The following is a 22,750-nucleotide window of genomic DNA, read 5'->3' as shown; positions in this document are numbered from 1 at the left end:
CATGAAAGCAGAGCCAGTTGAGAATTGCCAAATTTTCAGAAACCACATCTAGTTCAGAAAGCCCCTGTGTACCACAAACTACAGCAGGCTTGTATATACAGAAACTGTCATCAAAAGCTTCCTCTGTTCTCACAGTCATCCCCCCTTGGCCATTTTCAGTGGTAAATTTCAGCTTTCACTCATGTGGCCAGTCCTAGAATTCTGTGGTATTTTCTGAAAAGAGGAAGCTCTGCTTCCTTCCTTCTCCTCCAGAGCCCTAATCCAGCCTTGCCTTGTTAGGTCCAGAGCCTGGGCAAACAGCTGCCCAAAACTTCAGAGCCTGTTTGCCCATCTGCAACCAGGCTGGGCCCCAGTCTGCCTCTATTTACCTGTAACCTATTTCTGCCACGTCCCCAACACACAGTGTTAATTAACATAGTTGTGCAGAGGTGTGCTGGCAGCTGAGTAAATAGTTTGACCACTTGAAGCGCTGCTGTAGGGTGGAAGTAGTTCTGCATGGGTTTTTGGAAAGGTAGGGTGTTGGCTGAGTCTTTTTTTAAGATGCCAAAAGCTGTTTTGAAGTGCCAGAAGTTTATGTGTAGAGGTGAAGAATTTTTCACTATCCAATTTGTATTTTCTGCTGTTGCTCTCAAGTGAGTGCATGATGAATGAACACTTGTGAAACTTTGGCTGAGAACTGTCATGTAAGTTCCAATTGCAGTTGTTTGTATTTGTTCATGGTTAACATTAATCTCCATTTCCTGCTTCCTAGTTAATATAAAATCCTGTAGTTTATGGTTGGCTATGCAAATATGATGCATGTGCTAAATGCTGACATTGCCTTTCTCCAAAACACTTTATGGTCCCTTTAGGGAAGAAGCTTTTACTGAGGCTCATGGTGCACGAAGAGGAGTACAGAAAGTAATGGTTATTGTGACTGATGGGGAATCACATGACAACTACAGATTACAAAAAGTGATTGATGATTGTGAAGATGAAAACATTCAGAGATTTGCTATTGCTGTAAGTGAAATTTAATGGGAAAATTCAGAATGCTAAAAGCATGTTTCATCTTCTAAATGTAATTTCAGTTTTTGAAGTTCATTTCACAGAATCTTTATGGAAATATAATTATTTCAGAGAGGAAAAAGCTGAAAAAAACATTAGAAATTTGCTTTCTGATTTTATAGCATATAAGAAAAGCAGTTTGGCTGCCTTCCTTGTGATGATGTGTGTGTCTGTGTGAGGAGAAAGGAGGAAGAGTTTGAGGGACAGTTTTAAATCAAATCCTTTTTGTTAAAAGCAACACTGAAGAAAGGGACTGATACAATTCTAAGCAACTTCTGTGGAAACATTACCTATTTTTAAAAAAAGCAAATGTAAGCCATCAAAAAATACTTGTTCATTATGTCTGTGTTGTATGCTTGCACTCTAAAGCTGTCATTTTCATGCCAAGCATGCTAAACAGTAGCTGAATGAGAATAGAAGTTAACCCATACCAAGAAATATGAAAGCATTGGTTATGGATTTGGTATTAATACTGCACTGTATTTGTGTATTTTATACACAAATCTTCTATTTTCTGCTGTTAAACAAGGGACATTGGGTTGTTGCCTCTCCATTGCTATCTTTCTTTGTTTTGCTACCTTATTTTTTGGTAAAATAAGGTGGTATGAGACCATGAAACTTAAAGAAAGATATTATACTTAATGTAAAGAAAGATATAAAACAAAGTTGAGTCCAGTAGCACACAGATTTTCAGTGGTTTTCGCCATAAAATTTGAGATTACTAAAGAAAAAGTTGTCCTTGACACTGCAACAATTTTAGCAATAAAATCGCTGTCTAGAACCAAATATGAATTTCTCCACTGGGCTGAGATGCTAGAGCATAGGAATTTGGTTTATGTCTCCCTCTCAAATCAAGTTTAGTTTATAGAGCCTTTTTTCATATGAAAAATGTCTCTTTGTCTGGGAATTAAAAGAAGTGAGGTGTTTTTTTCTGAGGTATCCTGAATTGTTACAGCAGTGTTGTTAAAACTGCAAACCAAATCTAAAGTCTTGTATTGTGTTGAAGTTGTTTACACTGAATAGAAGTGCTGTTCTTATATGTATTTGTAGGGCAGCAAATCTTCACAGAATAAAGAGCTATTCTATGCCTAATCCACTTTTCATAAAATGTGTGTATAGCATGTTATGATAGCTGGTGGTTATGCAGAAACCAGTGTAATTGTACTCTGGGCTGGGAAGTGTTTTGTTGGCTTTTCCCTAAATTATGGTCTACTTCAACAAATCAGAGAATGAATTATTACAATTTTGCAAAGAAGGGGTGAAAAGAACAGTTGAGGATAGCAGACATCACAACATACTGTTGTTTTGTTAAATGATATTTTCAAAAAACCAACTGAGTCATCATAAAGTTCTGTTCTTCTTGAGCAAGAATGGCTTCAAATCAATTTGAGAGAGGTTTTAACAAAACAAATTAAGGTTATATATGATTTTCCACCATTCACTGACAACTTACCTCAATGATATCTTTTTAAACAGGTTATAAAATGTATGTTTGACTTTTTTTGTTTCTTTGGGTTTTTTTATTTTCTTTAGATTCTTGGCAGCTACAGCAGAGGAAATTTAAGTACTGAGAAATTTGTAGAGGAAATAAAATCAATTGCCAGTAAGCCTACTGAAAAGCATTTTTTCAATGTCTCAGATGAATTAGCTCTTTTAACTATTGTTGAAGCACTTGGAGAGAGAATATTTGCCCTGGAAGGTATGACATTATTTAAAATTTTACTTTATGCCTGCATTACAACTGAAACAAATAGAAGAACACCTGTTTTTACCTTCCTTTGAAATACATTCCGCTGTGTGAAATTTATTATGCAATTATTTCTTCCGTGCTGGTTATAAAAATATTTTATAATAGGCATCAAAATAGTAGGTACAGATGTGACTAGATGCATAGGAGTTAGAGCCTGTGGAGACAATAGCCTAAAAGGGTAAGTAACCAGAACTGGTTTAATGCAATAATTAGAAAGTTGCCCTCTTTTAGATAAAAAACATTGCCAGATCACACCCCAATTACCCCATGATCATCTGGTTTTCTGCCTGAATGTTTAGGGTCTCTTTTTGGTTAATTATTAATTATAGTATATTATTTTCCTATACAAATTAGCATGGACTTACTGCATAGAGTTAACAAGATATGGTTTTCCTTTGGGAAGGTTCACAGTATTCAGATTGCAGCACAGAAAAGTCATTCTCTCATAATGTCTGCTTATATTCTCCATCCAAACGAGACAACACTGCCCAAACCACTGTTTGTTTCAAGTACTACTGGTAAAAGGAGACAGAGTTTATTAGTTATAAATTATACCGGCCAACTCTGAAGGGATTAATGTAGTACAAAGAAAACATCCATCTATTTGGACTGTTTTTTTCAACACTTCAACTTTCCAAGTAACTAGAATAGTGTAGTTTATAGCTGGAACAAAAGAAAATATTGACTTGAATGCACAAAATTGAGAGAGTATTTTCAATTTTTTTACATTGGAGTTGTATTTCTCAGACATATTTAGATTTTTCTAGTGTATTATTTGGTTTGGTCAAATATTAATGATTTCAGTTATTACTAAATGTTTTCAACAATAAAATGTTTATTAAAATATAATTCATATGTTCTTTATTACCTTCTGGACAGTTTGGTTTCCTCAGCTTTGCAACAAATTAATTTGAGGAGAATCTAATTCCCTAAAGTTCAAGGTTTAGCCTACTTAGGGCCAATGAGTACTACAAAGTTAATTGAATAGGGTGCTCTTTTCGTAAGTCACTGTGTACTAAGAATTATACGCTCCAAGTGATAATATAGTTGTTCAAACAGAAATTGAAAACTTGGTCTTCAAGTTGTCCTTTGTACTTTTAAAACAGTGAGAAATTTGTGTTTCATTGTCAGAATAAAATGTTATTCACATCTATTAGCTATAATGAATATAGAATAAGAAGTTAAATAATGTTGCAACAGATAAAGGATGTAAGACCTAGCATGGCTGAGTTTTTGAAAATCTAATTAATTTCATTGCTGCGAAAAGGCATCTTGGTTTGCAGATTTTCTCTAGGAACTCAGAGATGTAGTAAGATTTCTGCACAAGACACCTGCAATGTGAGACATGAAATGTCTCCTCCTCAACCTAAGTCCGAGAGGTCATGTAATCTGTTTGGAAGAGAATCAGAATAGAAATGAAAATGAGATTTTAGCTTTTTGTCAAAGCATAGCAAGGTCAAGCTGCTCCAGCAGTTAATTAATACTAAGTTAGATAATACTGACTAAATCAATTTATGCTGATTCTTAAGGCATAGTTTCCTGTCCTATCCCAAAACCTTTCAGTTGTATTCTGGATTCACAACCATGTCCCTGCACGCATTTTTTCTGGTGGTGGAAGCAAGCAGGTCTGTGCCCTGCAGCTTTTGACAAGCCAGTTTATTTCATGTGTTTAATTGGAGATTAATCAGCTCAGTACATAGCAGCTTCTGTGCATCACAAGAACCTTGGTTGTTGAAATTTGATATCTGAATCTGTTTAAATTCTCAATCTAAATTGCTTCTTGCTAGTGTAGTAGTACATTTGATTTTTTTTTCTTGGATTTCTTAACTTCATTTTGTTTCTTTAAAAAATCCAAAGAAAAATTGAGAGAGATTTGAAAAATTAAATCCAACAAAAACTCCTGCTTGACAGCCAGTGAATTTTTACACATAATCTTTTTCATATCCCTCTGTGTCTCATGGCATGGACATTGCTTTTAACAGCAATTTTATGTTTTATCCAACCCATAGGCAGGCACAAATGTTTTTTCACAAAATATCCTTTGTAAGATGCTTGGCAGTTTAAAACTGAATGGAAAGTTAGGCTAAGAGCCATTATCTAAGTAGTATTTTGAGCTGCACACTCCAACACTACCAGCTTTGTCCTCTGCCTCAGGCTATGAGAACCCTGTCTTTCTCAGCTCATTAAGGAGCATCCTTTACTGCATGAAAATATTTTTTATCAGCAGATGTGCAGCTTAAGAGTTTTTTGCCTAAAAATGACTTGTTCAGACTTAGCAAAGCATCTACATCTTGTGAAACATGATAGTCTTCTTTTGTATGTCAAACACTTTGCACTTGAGATCATGTCTCCTTCCTACGACTGGCTGTAAATTGCAACAATTAGGAAAGCCATCACGTCCCTGGGAGCAACTGCTGGGCTTTAGTTGCTAAGTATGAAAAGTTCAGTATTATTTAATAGTCCAGATGCCTGAAATTCATGCAACCATGGCTTGCTATGGCTGAGTTTCATTCCCACAGTTGAAGGTTTGCTGCAGCACTCAGCTGGTAGCAAACTGCGAACTCTTCTTGGACCAGTATCAGAGCAGATTTCATAGCTTGCCTCTACTGCTTGTTAGCATGTCTTGCTCTCAAGGAAGAATCAACATACACAATATAGTTCCCTTACTTGGACACTTAGAGTGGCAAAATAGTCCTTGACTATTAAGGGCTGCTTGTCTTTCTTTTAAATAGAGGAAAAGGCAGAACATTTTCTTCTCTGATGATATTTCAAGTTTACCTGGAAGAAAAACATCCCATCAAAGCTTAATAACTAGCATATGACTACTTGTCAAGATACTGAATCTAGTACAAAATCACCTGATAACTTTTTTATTCAAAGTCATTTAAGAGAATCAGGTCTTCATGTAATTGTCTGGGCAGGATTATCATTCCCGAGCACTTCACTAAGGCTTATGAATCTTGGACAGCAGAGATTTTCCTATGTTGTTTTTGCAAAAGTTCATACAAACATCAAGTGTTTTTCATTTAAAGTTCCTCCAGCTGCCTACAAAACTTGAGTTGCTTGAATACAAGGCCAGGGTTACATGGCTGGTGTTTTATTGTTCGCGTAGCTCAAGTGGAAAATGGCTTAACCATATTAATCAAACATTCCGAACATACTTGCCATCAGTCTGAGTTCAAATCTGGTCAGTTTTAGCCCAGAAACTTTGTTGGACAAGTTCTGAGACATGATCTTAAAATGGAAATTCCCGTACTTAATAGTAGCATTCAACATGGGTTTTTATTTCTCTGTTTATTATAAACTATAGTCACTGAATAGATTTGTTAATTGTGCTATCCTTTACAATCATATGATCATTTTCACAAAACTCTTCAGTTACTTTTTCAGATTGGAACATATTTGTTTTTTAAACTTCTTTTTTTCTGTTTAATAGCAACAACAGACCAGCAGGCCTCCTCTTTTGAAATGGAGATGTCTCAAGCTGGTTTCAGTGCTCATTATTCTCAGGTAAACAGATTGTTCGAAAATAGAAGTTATTTTACAAAGTAGATTTTTGCTGGTCATTCTATGAATTTGGAATAAGTGTTTCGGATTTCTTTGTATAGTCCTGTTTGCTTTTGGAAGTTTTGGAGTGTCCTGTAATCCAGTTACCTTTTTTGTAAAATGTACCCAAAGAATATTTATGAACAGCAAAAGCATAAGACAGTACATATGCACTTCACATGAACTCTAAACTTAGTGTTCCCATAGCACTTTCTATCAGGAAAATAGCTGAAAAATATGTTAAGAAAGATTGAGTAAAAACTTTCTACTAGAGCCCTTAGTGACAGAACAAGGGGCAATGTTTTAACTTGAAAGACAGTTCCAGAGCAGGGCCACAAAGATGACCAGAGGGCTGATGCACCTGTCCTGTGAAGACAGGCTGAGAGAGATAGGGTTATTTAGCTTGGAGAAGGGAAGGCTCCAGGGACACCTTAAAGCAGCATTCTGGTATTTAAAAGGGGCTCATAAAAAGGAGGGAGAATGACTTTTTACATGGGTAGCTGGCAATGGGCCAAGGGGGAACAGTTTTAAACTAAAGGAGAAGAGGTTTAGATTAGATGTTAGAAAGGAATTCTTTACTTGGAGCAAAGTCACTGGAACAGATTGTGCAGAGCAGCTGTGGATGCCCCACCCCAGAGGTGTTCAAAGACAGGTTGAATGGGGCTCTGAACAAACTGGTCTAGTTAGTGGCATCCCTGCCATGGCAATGGATGAATGGAACTGGATGATCTTTCAGGACATTTCTAGCCAAGCCTTTCTATGACCCTATAATTGTAGGATCCATACCATAATAGGAAAAGCAAGGCTAACTTTGTAAGTACACAGGAAGCATTACCCAAATGTGAGCATCCTGAACCATGAACATCTAATGATTCACAGAGAGAAAAGATGATTCACATAGAGAACAGGCTTTTTGTTTTACTCTCCTTAAGGATTGGGTCATGCTTGGGGCAGTCGGAGCATATGACTGGAACGGCACGGTGCTGATGGTGAAAGACACTGGTATTTCCATGCCAACTAATGACACCTTCCGTGACAGGCGTTCCGAGAGAAACGAACCTCTCGCAGCCTACCTAGGTAAGAGAAATAGCCCACCTTGCAACACTTTACTACAAATGCTACAAGATGTCTCTCAAAGCTCATTCAAAAGGAGTACGCCAGGAGCCTGGGAGCACAACTACTCTCTGATTTTCATGTTCTTTAAAAAAATAAATAACAACTCCTACAACTAGAAAACAAGTCCAAACATAGACCTAAGTATATCTAGACTTTCCCAACAGAGATGTTTAATCTGCTCAAAGATTTCACAGATTCCTCTAGTATTGTTATCAAGTTTTTCTATGCCTTGATAGTTGAAAAGTCTTATACAATATTAAATCTAAATGTTTCCTTAAAATTAGGCTGTTTTCTGTCACTCAATGGACAAAACCAGCAAGACCAACATAGATTTTTTATAATAATATTTTGCATATTGGCAAGTTGTTTTTCTACCAAAAAGCTTCAGTGCTCTCTCCTCTAGGTCTTGTTTTCTATACCTCTATATCTCATGCTTCTGTTTGCTCTGTTGTCTCATTTAAGTCATACTTCCATTGACAAAGAATCAATGCTAGAATATTTTAATGTTTTTCCATAAGTACACTTTCTTAATTGCCAAATGTCTTTAGCTGTTGCATTTTATTACAACTCCAATGTGGTAATGTAATTTTCAAATTAAGATTGTAAGCTCCCATAATACTTGCAACTCTTTCACAGTTTTAATTTCACTGCAAAATGTTCAAGTCTTCCTTCACCAAAGTTGTTAAACTGTTGTTAAGATTAAATAGAGCACAGGTAAGTTCAAAATAACCCCAGAATCACTTTTTGAAGACTCCATGAGTTTGACAGTGGGCCAGTGACAACTGTTCTTTGAAAGTAGCTTTTTAACCAGCTATCCATGACTTATTTCTTAAACTGTGTGAGAATGGCAAAGTGAACATGGCTCACCAGCCTGGGAACAGGTTTAATAACCCAGAGGTGCTCCTCACTCTGAGACTGTAAACGAAAAAAAAGGCCTTTTCATTAACTGCTATTGCTCTCTACCATGAATAGAGCTAAATATCTAGTTGTGGAATAAACCTTACAAAGGCTTGAATCACACCAAGTATTTCTGATGCATTCTGTGTGGATTGTATCTTAATTTCTTCCTGCTCCCTAGGATATACTGTGAATTCAGCAGTGACGCCTGGAGGTGTGCTGTACATAGCAGGACAGCCACGATACAATCACACTGGCCAAGTTATCATCTATAAGATGGAAGGAAAAGAGGTGCAAGTGATTCAGAGATTAAATGGGGAGCAAGTAAGTATTCATTCACAATTAACAAATAAAAGGAATATAACAGAAGAAATAATAAGTATTTCAAATGAGAACTCATTAGAAGAGCGCATGAAACTGGGAGTTGTAAGCAAGATCAGAAGGAAAATTTAGGCAGATCCTCTGGCATAATTAGCAATGCAAATTGGATTGTACAGTAGACTCTTGGGAATTTTGTCTTTGAGGGTTAAATCTTCACTAGTGTCAAAGTGGTTGTTGCCATCTCTGTACGTGCAATTTTTTCTGTCTGCTGAGTGGAAGAGCATGTCACTGGAAGGAAAGAGTTTTGACAAGCAGGGTTCTGTGCAAGGGTATCTTCTTGGATAGACTGAAGTATTGAATTACAGTTACAATGGGTAGCAGCTCACTGAGAGCTGTTCCTGTAGGAGAAAAAACCCCCACATAATTGCATAATAAAGGATGGTATTATTAAGATAATATTATGCTTATGAGAATTGAGAGACCTGCCTATTCTCATCTCCCCAGGCTGCAGAATCAACTTCTCTCAGGAGCATTCAGGTTACTTAATTTTCATGTGTAGCTGATATCTGCAACTTAGCTAATCAATCAGTCAATCAATCACTCAATCAAACAAACATTTTAGAGTCAGTGAACTAAAGTAGGTATGGGCCTGTTCAGCCTTGAGAAGAGACAAGTGAGAGGGGACCCCATCAGTGTCTGTCAGTGTCTGCAGGGAGGGGTCAGAGCAGGGACCGGGCTCTGCTCGGTGCTGCTGAGGAAAACCACAAGGGGCAGCAGGAGAGTGAGTGATGCACAGGAAATTCCACCTGAACATAAGGAAGAAGTGCTTTACTTTGTGGGTGACCACTGGAATGGATTGTCCAGTGAGATTTTGAGTCTCCCTCACTGGAGATGTTCAAGAACCATCTGGACACAATCCTGTGCTGTGTGCTCTAGGATGACTCTACTTCAGCAGGGAGGTTGGACCAGATGTCTCCCTTCCAGCCTGACCCATTCTGTGATTCTGTGATTTTTAAGGTTTGAGACATCTGGACTACTTGAAGCATCTCTGTGAGAGGAGATGTATCTTGGACTAGGAGAGGTTGTTTCTCCTGTTAAGTGTAAAGGAAGTGCAGGGTATTTTGCTTGTCTGTGAATATAATCAGATAAATCCTATGGCTTGCTCTTGATCTATGAAGGTATCTATCTCTTCATGTAAATTTTTTTCCTCTGAAAATAATAACTTGAGTGACTGTCTACACTGAGCTATCTCAGAACTTTTGTCCAGGCTTTTTTACTTGTTTTTTGAAGAGAAAACTAGCATCCCCAAGATACTCTTATTCCAATGCTGTCTTAAGAGGTCATACTCCCATAACAGGTAGAAAGCACCCTTTTATCCTTTCAAACTCAGAAGAGTTGAAAGTTGAATGGCCTACTTGTTAATAAAAAAAAATCAGACAACAAATGCCAAAACTGAAAACAAGCTTCAAAGACAAACAGACCAAAAAAATCTATCTAATATAGAAAATTTATGCCTAGTGGTTAATATGTTGCAAGCAAGACATAGGTCTCTGAAAAGGAAAAGCAGCATGATGTTGCTGACTTTGTCTCTGATGTATACTTTCTGTTTTCCTACAGATTGGATCATACTTTGGGGGTGTTATTACCACAGTTGACATTGATAGGGACTCATTTACAGACCTTCTTCTTGTTGGAGCTCCTATGTATATGGGAACTGAAAAAGAGGAGCAAGGGAAAGTGTATGTTTACAGTCTGAACAAGGTAAGGTGATGATTTTAATTGAACAGGAATAGAGCATGCTCTTTATTGCTTTCTTATCCTTATTTTAAAGAAACACAGTTATTTGAACTGGAGAAGACGGCCTGTTGAAAATAGAGGAAAATGGTTTTGACAAATGAGATTATAATGCAACTTAATTTTAAACTCCATTCTCAAACTCTTGTTTGAGAATGGAGTATATTATGTAGATAAGTACTATATTTTATAAGCTGAAGTTTGGCAATGATACAAATTTATAGGACTACTTTTCCATCACCTTTTTTTTTACTTTCATGGAATAGGGAAGGCTCATTCATCCTAAAAGTGTGATCTCCAGTATCCTTGTGATTTACTTAACAACTTAGAGCTAAACCCCATACATCCAACAGCTTTTAAATGTCTGACTAGATTGAAGATTATACCACACACTCTGCACTTTATTAATTTGCTAAGTCTTTTCTTCCACTGTCTGTGCATACTCCTCTCCTCTCCTCTCCTCTCCTCTCCTCTCCTCTCCTCTCCTCTCCTCTCCTCTCCTCTCCTCTCCTCTCCTCTCCTCTCCTCTCCTCTCCTCTCCTCTCCTCTCCTCTCCTCTCCTCTCCTCTCCTCTCCTCTCCTCTCCTCTCCTCTCCTCTCCTCTCCTCTCCTCTCCTCTCCTCTCCTCTCCTCTCCTCTCCTCTCCTCTCCTCTCCTCTCCTCTCCTCTCCTCTCCTCTCCTCTCCTCTCCTCTCCTCTCCTCTCCTCTCCTCTCCTCTCCTCTCCTCTCCTCTCCCTGTACCATCATGTACTGTTTTAACAATTATAAAAATATGTCTTAGCAATGAGGATTTCCTAAAATCCTGTTTCAAGAAAAGGACCTCGAGAGACTGGATATTTTTGACAAGGAATTCTTAGTCTCTACATGCATGTTGCCAACAACAAATTGCTGGTGAATAGGATTGGTGAGAAAACAATAATTCCATGTCCTCCAATAGTGTGGGGTTTGAAATTTGTTTTTCCTGTGTTCACTGTTACCCAGCTCCAAATAAAGGAGATGCAGTAACTGCTTGCTACTGCTTATGTCTGACACAGAATTCATGGGAAAGATTGGTTACATGCCCTAGTGTCTGTGTGGTTTTGGTCCAGTATACACACTGGATCAGAATATATGTGTTAGGCCATAGTGTATGTATCTACTGGGGGCAAAACTCAGTCTGTGTAAAAGAAATGCTATCTTTTGTTCTGCAATAACAGTATTGCCATCTGTATTTCATTAGAAACTTGGCTAACTTCTCAGATTAAGAGAATGCTTTTAGAAAAACTCTTTACACTCCCTAAAGAATGAAGTGGTTTACTTACAATAGCATTCAAATTTTGTTATGATACTGTGCTTTCCTATGAACCTCTAATTTCAAGAAATATGCAGAAACATCTAGAGGCAGAAAGAGAGGGAGCAAGAATGTTATTGCCACATTCTGCTCAGAAAGAACACTTGAATTATAGTTGTAGAAGCACAGTTTCTACAGTCCACGTAATGACTAGGAATAGTTTGTAATTGTTCTGTTTAATTCATCCATTTGTCTTCTGGACAGGAGCTCTTAAAAGTCTGCATGTCTGAGATGTTGGCACAAATTCACAAACTCTAAATCTGTTCTTCCACAGACAAAGTTTGAATATCAGATGAGTCTTGAACCCGTAAAGCAAACGTGCTGCTCACCATTAAAGCAGGATACCTGCAAGGTTCTTAAGAACGAGCCCTGTGGGGCACGCTTCGGGACTGCGATTGCTGCAGTGAAGGACCTCAACCTGGACGGGTACAATGACATTGTGATAGGCTCTCCCTTGGAAGATGACCATCGGGGAGCTGTGTATATTTACCATGGCCGTGGCAAAGCAATCAGTAAAAAATATTCACAGGTATGAAGTAGAACTCCGCAGGCTGACAGCTGCTCTAATGTATATAATGTTTATAATCCTGTCTTCCCAACACAGAATGAGGCTGTGATTTGGCCAGCTGTAACAGCTTTTTTAAATTGCTCTATGCTTTTATACTCATACTGATTTAACTGAATCTGTCTTAATATTGTTAAAGAATATACTCACATGGTTTTATTAGAAACCTTCTGACATGCTCTGGACAGCCAGAAAAGCAGATATTTTGCAATCTGAAAATTTATAGTGTGTTCATCACCATGGTAACTATTTTAGGGGTATTGTAATGAAAATTTAACGTAGTTAAAGAGCCTAAACCCCATCTCACTGCCGTCAAATGCATCTTGACTGTTACAAAACCCTTCAAAGTGCACTGCATTAACCTCTTTATGCATTTCACAGCGTATTGCATCAGGTGGAGATGGGGAAAAAGTGAAATTTTTTGGCCAGTCTGTGCACGGAGAAATGGATTTAAACGATGACGGGCTGATTGATGTTACCATCGGAGGCCTTGGTGGGGCTGCCCTCTTCTGGTACGGAGAATCACAGCAACTGTCAGGACAGGGAGAAAAACTTTTGCCTGGATACCAGTGTAACTTGCATGCATGATTGTTTGGACTTTGTAAGGTTACTGGTTTCATCCCATATTTTGGCACTGACTGCAAATATTCATCTTTTTGCATCTCTCTAGAGGAATAAGCATTAAACTTAATGTATACTGCTATAGATACAGGGATGCTATAGACATCTTGCTAGCCTGGAAGGAAGAACTTGTTCTCCTTCAAAACTAGAATAACTAGGAAGAACTAGACCACCTTCAAAATAGAAACTGATTCCACTTGTGGCACTAAGAAAAATAGGAAAAAACCCTGAATTTCTCTTTTTTCACAGTATATTGCATATTATTTTATTAACAATATCAAGAACAGGTTCAAATGTAAAGGAGTCACTAAGAAAACTGATTTTATTTCTTAGTAGGGAAACTGCAGTTTGAGTCCCTACAGAAAATCTGTAAAATTAAACTAAGCCTTCTGCTTAACAGTCAATGCATTACCTTTATATGAGTATGATTCAGATCTAGTAGTGAGCAATATAATTTTTAAGGGAGAAGACAAATAAACAATATGACATTAAATCCCTCATTTCTGAGCCACAACTAAAACTATTTCTGTTTCTGGTAAGGAGATTGCTAACCCAGCTCCTTGATTTCTCTGTCCTGCTGTTTCACCTAACTCACCTGGTAGGTGATCAAGTTTGCCAAGGCTTGCTACCATCCTCAAGATCCCAGCTTCTTCTGAACTTTACCTCGTAGTTTCTTTCTAAATGTTCCATGTGTAAATACAGTGAGATGTCTTTCACTGCATTGTTGAGACCAAAATTCTGAAGAAAATTACTTTGCCAACTAAGTTTTTTAATGGTTTAGTACACTGACATGCTGCATCTCATGGCCAAAAGGAAGCTGAATCGGACCAAGGGATGAGACAGGAATGCATTGCAACAACAAAGGACATTTAAAGTGAAACAAACTGGGGACAAATATTAGCCTGTTTGTCTATCCACAACCTAAGAGATGGTTTGCTGTCCTCCAACTTATGTATAATATTATTTTCATCTGTGATAGTGTCAAGGATAAGTCTTGTTCTTGTACAAGTATCTTATCCTTGACAGTATCTTGTGATACTCTCAAGGATAAGAGTTCAATCTCTCTTAAAATGGATCTGGATCTGTAGAGTTGCTTAAATGCTTCTGGAAATATTTCACCTGGTATCTTTTCTGAAACAAGTACAGCACTGTGGAGATATCCCGTGACTGTCCTCCAATCCTCCATAATTCCTCTTTTACTCGTTTTAGGTATAGGATATATAGTTAATTACTTTTCTAGACCATCGTGTTGTTCTTGTGCCCAATTCTTCAGGGGCTTTCCCTCCTGAGTGGTTGTTGAGCTTTAAAAAATGCTCTAGTGCTTTATAGGTTTTGCCTGCTGAGGACATTTCTTTGCCTCCTCTTTTTGTTGCTCACTTTTTGGTTTTCTGTATGAAAAGGTCTCTCTGTGATGGCAGTTAACAGGCATGCAAAAATCTGCCTAAATGGAGAAAGGCAAACGCAGACTGAAAGTGTGCCAGAGAAGTGAATTGCAACTGCCAGTTGTGTTTATAGCATCACACAGCCAAGACAGAAATCATGAAATAATAGATGGCCTCTTAATTGGCACAACATGGCCAATGCTGTGTCAGCTACTGTACTGCAGCATGGTGCCATCAACATGTGCCACAGGAGTCTCATTTCAGTTGTGGATTTTTGCTTCTGTTATTTTCCAAAGAACATTAAGGATTTTTTTCTTTTTAGCTATAAAATTTTTGACAGTTGGACTCAAATGATCTTAAAGTCTTTTCCAACCTTAATGATTCCTGTGTGATTCTATGTCTGTATCTGAATGCTGAATGCTTCATATTTTGTGAGTTCATTCTTAAGTTTAAAAAAGTTGCTACTCTTATTTTGAAGCACTTTCTTTGTGTTTTTTTCCTAAGGTCTCGTGATGTGGCTGAAGTAAATGTTTCCATGCAATTTATACCTAAAAGCATCAATATTCAGCAGCAAAATTGTCAGATAAATATAAGAAAAACAATATGCATAGACGCCACAATTTGTTTTAAGACCAGACTAAAGTCAAAAGAAGATATATTTGAATCCAGTAAGTAGATAAGCACTAAGCTATGGAAGCTTTAAGCTATAAAACTTCTATTCTTGCATGCATTTATTAATTAAAAAATGGAATTCAGCTCTTCTAAATTCAGTGTTCAAAGCACATCTAAGATATTTTGGGAAAAAAGAATGTGTAGAGGCAAAGTGCTTCATAATATTGATCTCAACCTCCTTTGCAGGTCTGCAGTATTGGATTACCCTTGATGCACAAAGACAGATATCTCGAAGCTTGTTCACAGAAAGCCATGAGAGGAAAATGCAAAAAAATATAACTATCAAAGGGTCAGAATGTACAAAACATAACTTCTACATGTTGGCAAGTAAATCATTTAAAGTATTTTTCTCATGTTGACACCGGTGTAACCCAAGTATGTCTTCCATTAATTGCAAAATGGACAACAAAATCTATGGTCAGAATTTTTCTTAAGAAGTGTACATAAAATTTGTTTAAAACTATTTATTTATACATGTATTAACAATTTACTTTTATATGCAGTCTTTTTAGCTATGTCTCTGTGTCTGTCTTAAGAAACAGCATACCTCACTTGGTGGAACCAAGCAGCTGTCATGGTTAGCAGTTCAGGTACACTCAAAACTCAGCAGGAGCATGTGAGAGAATTTCAGTTTGCATTTTGGTGCAATTCCTCCTAATAAAATACAGTAAATAAGCTTTAAGATTTGAAATAGAGAGTATTTATTCACTGCAAAACAGAAGCATAATTAGCAACTGTGAATGTGAATTTGCTGAAATTGTAGCTAGTGTGTGGAGTGAATGGAGTTACATACTGTAACCACATTTAAAATGTTTTGTGACTTCACAGTTGTATCTTACTGCAAAACTAATGGTAAATGATACCCAGAATTTTCTTTACCAAACAGCAGGCCTAAGTTTGGCTTCACAAAAGGTGATGCTGCTGATGCTTATCTTACTGATCCTTTGAGCACAACTAGAAGAGAAAAGTCTATGAATCAATAGTTGAGATATTCTTTAATGAGAGTCTGTGGGATATACTCAGGCTATTTGAAATTTGTGATAAGATACCCAAAAACTTTAGTAAATATTTATAAGGAATGGCTGGCACATTGAATATTTCATCATTAACTACAAGCATTCAGATGCTTCTCTAGAAGAATGGCAGCAGTGTGACAGGAAAATTTTTTACCTCAGCATTTTTGGGTCTTTTTAACCTCCTTAGATACTAAAGTGAATTTCCATAACAGCAGTTTTGTTTTCCTTATGTTCTAGGATAAGCCTGATTTTCAGGACTCCGTAAAGGTTTTGCTGGAATTCAATTTTTCTGATCCAGAGAGTGGACCTGTTCTTGATAGCAACTTGCCAAATTCAATAGCAGAATATGTAAGTCAGAAAGATTCTGTATCAATAACCAATGCAGTTAAGTTTAAAATCATAGCCCACACAAGAGCTGAAACTATTGCCCACAAATTGGCTAGAGAGGGGGTCATTGAGCTGTCCAGTAGATGTTTCCTCCAAATGAGTATTTTGGAATGAAAGTTTGATTCAATGCACTTGTGAATAGCTGACTGAAGATAGAAGAGAATTTTATTGTCAGGTTTTAGGTAGGTGGAGCAGAGTGTTATCTATTTACTTTGGTGGTGCTTGCCATCATTCATATTTCTATTATTGCCTCTTTTCAGAATCCAGGGGCATCATTTAGAAGGGAGTAATGAGAAAGCTTATATTTCACCCATGCATTTTACAAGATTTTAGCATGTTTAACTGGTTAATATAAGGGAAGACTTCTTTGATCATTTAACAGAAGGTCTTACTTAAAATTAGATAGTGCACTAAAATACAAGTATTTGATAATAGATGTAATAAAATTAAGAATAAACACATTATTTTTGCAGATTCCTTTCACAAAGGATTGTGGAGCCAAAAATAGATGCATTTCAGATCTTGTTCTGATTGTAAAAGCAAGCATAGCTGGAGACAGGTAACTGCACTGGGTTTAATGCGTTTCTTGATATCTGTACAAAGTTTCTATATGAATTACAAATTCTGCCAGGGCCAGGGCTTCCTTTCTAATTAAGAAACAAGATAGTGTGGAAAGAAGTTTCTCTTTATGGTAAAATCAGATTCAATAGTTAAGATGTTCAACATTCTTACTTTATTTTACAGCTCTTCTCCATTCATTGTTAAGTCACGCAATGATAAGTTCACCATCCAGCTCTCTGTGAAGAACAAAAAAGATAGCGCCTATAATACCAGAGTTTTGGTTCAGTACTCTCCAAATATTATTTTTGCTGGCATTGAGGTAGGATTTCTTTTTAGATTATGGCAATTATCATAACATATAATGCTAGAGAGATATGAGGAAGCCTTTTTATTAAACCTTAGTTTGTCTGCTCTGGCATAATTTCAGTTGTTTGAAAGAGATTTCCCAGGGCTGTTGTTCTTGCTTATGCCTCCCAAAGAGTGTATTTATTTTGACATGAGTGGACTCTTGCCTAGCCCTGTTCCTAAAACACAGATGTAAATTTCACAATGGCACTTAAGAAAAGTGCCTGCCTTTAGACAAATATCAGATGTACATCTGTAGACCCAGAAATGCCTTGTTGTTTATCAGTAGAACTCCTGAGCCTCTAAAATTCTCCTTTTGCACATGTGTAGAAAAGCCACTGCCATGGTAGGACAGGATATATCAGTGCCTGTGTCTACCCTACCTCAGACAGCATTTCCAAAAGTAGCTGTTTTCCTTCCTGCCTCAGCAGATATGGTACAAATACACCTCAGTTCAGATGGGAAACATTTAGGGCAGTTTCTTTTCTGTCAGCAGTCCTGATACTACACATTTGGAGAAGTCAGGAATCCATAGCACTGTTGCTGATCCTATGGCAATAATTGGTGGAGTATGAATGTGACTTTTATTGCTGCATTAAGAACATATTTACAAAATTTGAAAACTGTGTAATTACAGATATGTTGATTACTAGATCCCATGACTAATTTGCATGATGTCCACTAGGCATATAATTGTGACTGTTCCAAACACTGCCATTGGAAAGGCATAATGGCAAGTAATTGGTATAAGTGTCCGTAGGTGAAAATTATCTTCCGGAATTTGTGGCTTCATATTTTTGTTCTAGTTCAACTAAGGCTTTGACTCTCACAATATAATGACAGTGAACACTGGCAGTGGTATATACATTCAACAGGTCTGTGATGCTCAGTCAAAATTTTAAAGGAGTTTGTACAAAGCCATGCTTTCACTGTCTTTTTTTCCTTCAGGATATACAGAAAGATAGCTGTGAATCTAATCACAACATCACCTGTAAAGTGGGATATCCATTTCTAAAACCTGAAGAAGAGGTAAAAAGTCCCCTGCATGCAAGTTCTCTTTGCCCCATGTTATTCTAAAGGCAGGGCAGTCCATATCACCTCTGAAGTTCTTTTCTCTTGTGTTCATCCCAGAAACTGTCCATGCATGTTTCCCGAGCTATCCTTGATGTCAGCTGCACAAAGGCAGATGGAAAACCATCAGATTTTCAGTAGCTAGGCAGTCAGATGTGGTTCATGAGGACGTAATGGATGCATGTTGCCATCCTTGACACTGTCAGAATGCAAGTGACAGGCAAGTGGCTCACCTGGCCAGAAGTGTCTCTCTCGAGGCTTTCCACAGCCTGGAGCCTATAAGCTCAGTTATTTTGTATATAAAATGTAGTCTTTTGATTGAAGACAGAATAAGATGCTATCCCAGATCTGCCAAAATCAGGCATCAAGACTTCATCTCTGCTCAGTGGAGAATGAGAGGCCTTTCCAGCAAGTAGTCTGTTTAAAATCAAACTCCATCTTGAACAGTTCCAGTGATGTCTGTATCTCTTGTTGGGATGGAGAGGGAGCTTTAGTTAAACTAAGGCTTCAAAAAGCCATACTTAGGTCTGGATCTTGAATTGGGAAATATCAATTCTCATGCAAATAAGGCAACCTTTCCTGGCAGTTTCTTCTTTGCCCCTCTGTCATGCTCCAGGAGGACCAATGTCTTCTTACACTGCCTCCCACACAAACATTCCAGCTTGGACTTGGACTTTGACCTGTAGGGATAAAGTCAGCTGTTACCTTCTTGAAGCCAAATAAGCGTATTGTCCCATGCCTCTGCCCACAGTGTCCCATTCAAAGCTTTACTGGATTTTTCATATTTTCCTTTCATGTTTTGCTTGTTAGTTTGTCTGTAGCTGTAAAGCCCTAAATTTAGAAATTTCACACTTTTCTTTGCATTCAGAAATCAATTAATCTCTGGTTCACTGATGCATCCCTAATATATTCTTTTCATCCCTTTTTATATTGTTTTCTGAAGCTGCATTTTGTTTTAAATATTATATATAGGACAACTTCCTGTGGATCACTTTCTAAATACAAATAAATATTTGTACACATAAAAGGAAAGATGAAAATCTGAGCTGAAAATTCCATATAGTACAAATAAGAAAACTTTTGCTTCTTATAAAATTACACTTAAAGTGTCAGATATGAGGAAGACTATTTAGGACAGTGTTCCTAAATTTTTTGTAATTCCAAGTGTGATAGATTTGTCCTGATTATAATAACAATGAGATTTTTTTTATACCTAGTGATCTCTCCTTTTTTTACATTGTAAACTTTTATTTTGGCATCCTAGGGGTTCTACTGTATATTAAGTGATAATCCAGCAGCTTTCTACAGGCAGCTCATCTCCACTGCAATAGCCAGGCTTTGAAGCTTTTTTCCCTTCTCATTAGAAGGAAAAAAGAGATTTTGATAAATTGCTTGTAAGACCAATTGCTTTCAGTTAAGAATTATTTAGCCATGTGTTTCTAATATACTACATAATTTTATTCTTGAGGCTTGTGAAAATTTGAGGCTTCTGTTTAATAAGTGAAAACTACTGGACTTCCTTCTTGGTTGGGGCAAATTCCAAATAGTGTATTCATTCAGATTCATAGAAAGCTGCTAAAATATTAATAAGGATTCCTTAGATAAAATCAAAAGTTGATACATTTTTTCATTATATCAATGCCTGTTAGGGTGGGCTTTTTTTTCCTTTCAAAATGTGTAATGTATTTTTCTACACAGATTTCCTTCAAAATATCCTTCCAATTCAACGCATCCTATCTCCTGGAAAATGCTACTATTCATGTATATGCAACAAGGTTAGTTGCAGTCTCTGCCTTCTGGTTTGTTTTTTTTTTGAAAGCTCCACAGTTTTGGGTTCCATAGTAAAACACAAGTGGCTTCTGAACTCACTCACAAACAGTTAAATTTTCTGTAAAGCTACAGTTAAATTTTCTGTAGAGCTGGCACCCTTACGGATGTATTCAGTCCAGAAGTGGATTAAGTGGACTAAATAAATAGTTGGTACTCTCTACAGCCTTAGAGTTACAAGTGAGTCATAATTTCCAGTTATTTCACCTTCAGCAAAGGTTATTCTCCTAGAGAATTACTGCATACTTTAGCATGAATCACAATTAACAAAAAGCTTGGCCTCCTTAGAGTAAGAGCATTGCAGAAGTTGTCCCTGATAGGGTAAAGGAATGCGCTTGCCCTCAGTGTTTGCTGTCCCTACAAAACCCAGGGATGGTGTGGCTTTTAATTGATCTGTTTTCATTCAGTCACCTGCCATCTGTAATTTGAACAAAGATGCATCTGTGAGCTGGGGTGGTGCAGGACTTAGATAATTAGTTCTTGGAAAAGGTATTTTTAATTTATTTTTAGAAGATGGCACTTAACTGGAAATGCGTAGTATGCTTTCATACCCAGAGCTGTAGGTATTTCGTTTTCTAAGATCCCTTTCCACCCAGCAGTCTGATCTGAGTGATGTATTTTGTTTTGTTTCAGTGACAGTGAAGAACCACCTGAGACTCTGAGTGACAACAGAGGACACGTCACAATTCCAGTAAAATATGAAGTAGGATTAATATTTGTAAGGTATTGACACTTCTCTGAACTTTACTTCCTGGCATAGTAAATTGCAGGTATTCAAAGAACATAGTGCTGTTTTGATTTTGATGTGCTCAGTATCTACAGACAACAGCTTCAAAGCTCATAAAGCAGAAGCACGGGCTTCTCTGAAAAGATAAGTCATGAAATAGTGGAGCAGTTACTGTCCCTAACTTGATGAAATTCCATTTTATCCATTTAAATTTGGTCCACAGTTTGCAAGTACAACAGCAGGTTTTGCTTGGTTCCTGTACTTTGCTATATTCATTCAAAGGCATTTCAGGAATGAAGGAAGCATAAGAAAGCATAACATAAGAAAGCAAATACTTCCAGCTTCCTGATGGCCATGGATTTGTATTACTACAGTATTGCATGATGTGGTGTTTGATTTCCATCTTCAAAAATTAGCCTTCATTTTAGGTTCTTGGGTTTTTTAAGTTCAGACATATAGTTTAATGCAGGTCTTGTAGTATATTTTGTTTTCAGAAACAGACAGAATTCAGTTAGATTCCATCCGTGAAAAGCATTCTGTATATTATTGGATAACAACATTTTGTGGTGTGCAGATGTAAATAATTAAGCCAAATTTATTTTGCATGTATTTCCAGACTTTGTTTCTCCTATAGGGAACAAGGCTGAATTTAGAATATGCTGGCTTTGTTCTGGTTTTGCTTGATTCTGTCTTTTACAGGATACTGCCTGTTTCACATGTCAATGCCCAGGGTAAGGGACTGCACACCTAGAATAAGGACAGCAAAATCAGACCCTAATATATTAATTTTGGGAATAGTATTTTCTTTTTTCGTAGTTATATCTGAACAAAGCATTCTAAATGTACATGGCAAAAAGTGGGCCCTATTCAGAGAGCAGAGCAGTTGAATTTCAGTGGATGCAGCAGTGCACTCTAAATTGCAAGATCAGTCCTAAAATTCATGAAATAATAAAAATACCTATATTATTGACCCCTAGGGGTTTTTATGAAGTTTATGTGTTAACTTTTTTGCGTGTTTTTTTAACCCACAGTGTTTTCAAAGAGCACCATGTTATAATTGCAGCAAATGATACTGTTCCCACAGCTATTAACACAACAGAGCAGATTGGGGATGAAGTTACTCTCCATTATAGGGTAAGAAACAATTAAAAATGTATGACATAGGTACTGTTTAAATTTTTTTTTCCATTTGGTTTGAATTACTTAAATAGCAGGTATACAATACGTTAAACCCTCTACATGCATATTTTGTGCTTAAAACCCTTTTTTTCCTTCCTTCTTTTGGAACACAGTGACTTAGAAGGTCTCAGGTGGTCTGCCTCCTGCAGATTAGTTCTGGTGGGTTTTAGAACCTATATCCTCAGCTGGAAAAAGAGAGCATGCCCAGGCAAATGAGAACTTGGAGGCTACCCTGCTGCAGGTTAGAGCAGCCATTTCCAAAATCCTGTCAGGTTTATAATAGGTAAATGCCATGCTCCGAGAATGTGGTCATCCTGGTTGAATGGATACTGAAAGGTAAAATCGCATGGGAAAGATATCCAATGGACTCTGCTCTTGTGAGATCCCTGCTGGACGACTACATCCAGCTCTAGAACTCCCTTGTAAGGACATGGACCTTCTGAAGTGGGTCCAGAGGAGGGCCTTAAAGACGATCACAGGGCTGGAGCACCAGTCCTGTGAGGACAGTCTGGAACAGTCAGGGCTATTCATCTTGTAGAAGAGAAGCCTCTGTGGAGACCTCCCTGGGGCCTTCCAGTACCTAATGGGAGGCTTC

The 22,750-nt window shown here is 37.4% G+C and overlaps 1 protein-coding gene across 2 annotated transcripts in view; it reads left to right on the top strand.

The window, feature by feature from the left end:
• Nucleotides 1-22,750, top strand: part of ITGA1 (integrin subunit alpha 1) — a 73,726-nt gene that overhangs the window by 39,905 nt on the left and 11,071 nt on the right. For both annotated transcript variants that reach the window (XM_030968280.1, XM_030968279.1), the window contains 17 exons: nucleotides 852-1,002; nucleotides 2,581-2,746; nucleotides 6,234-6,307; nucleotides 7,276-7,420; nucleotides 8,538-8,680; nucleotides 10,295-10,438; nucleotides 12,077-12,331; nucleotides 12,749-12,879; nucleotides 14,875-15,038; nucleotides 15,229-15,365; nucleotides 16,296-16,406; nucleotides 16,919-17,004; nucleotides 17,190-17,325; nucleotides 18,300-18,380; nucleotides 20,121-20,197; nucleotides 20,883-20,972; nucleotides 22,008-22,110. In XM_030968280.1, the coding sequence (XP_030824140.1) occupies nucleotides 852-1,002; nucleotides 2,581-2,746; nucleotides 6,234-6,307; nucleotides 7,276-7,420; nucleotides 8,538-8,680; nucleotides 10,295-10,438; nucleotides 12,077-12,331; nucleotides 12,749-12,879; nucleotides 14,875-15,038; nucleotides 15,229-15,365; nucleotides 16,296-16,406; nucleotides 16,919-17,004; nucleotides 17,190-17,325; nucleotides 18,300-18,380; nucleotides 20,121-20,197; nucleotides 20,883-20,972; nucleotides 22,008-22,110 (2,194 nt within the window). The remainder of the gene's footprint in view (nucleotides 1-851; nucleotides 1,003-2,580; nucleotides 2,747-6,233; nucleotides 6,308-7,275; nucleotides 7,421-8,537; nucleotides 8,681-10,294; nucleotides 10,439-12,076; nucleotides 12,332-12,748; nucleotides 12,880-14,874; nucleotides 15,039-15,228; nucleotides 15,366-16,295; nucleotides 16,407-16,918; nucleotides 17,005-17,189; nucleotides 17,326-18,299; nucleotides 18,381-20,120; nucleotides 20,198-20,882; nucleotides 20,973-22,007; nucleotides 22,111-22,750) is intronic.

The sequence above is a fragment of the Camarhynchus parvulus genome, chromosome Z (genome assembly GCF_901933205.1).
Source record: "Camarhynchus parvulus chromosome Z, STF_HiC, whole genome shotgun sequence".
Lineage (NCBI taxonomy): Eukaryota > Metazoa > Chordata > Aves > Passeriformes > Thraupidae > Camarhynchus > Camarhynchus parvulus.
The sequence above is the reverse complement of the archived record's forward strand: the minus strand, read 5'-3'. Positions and strand labels throughout refer to the sequence as shown.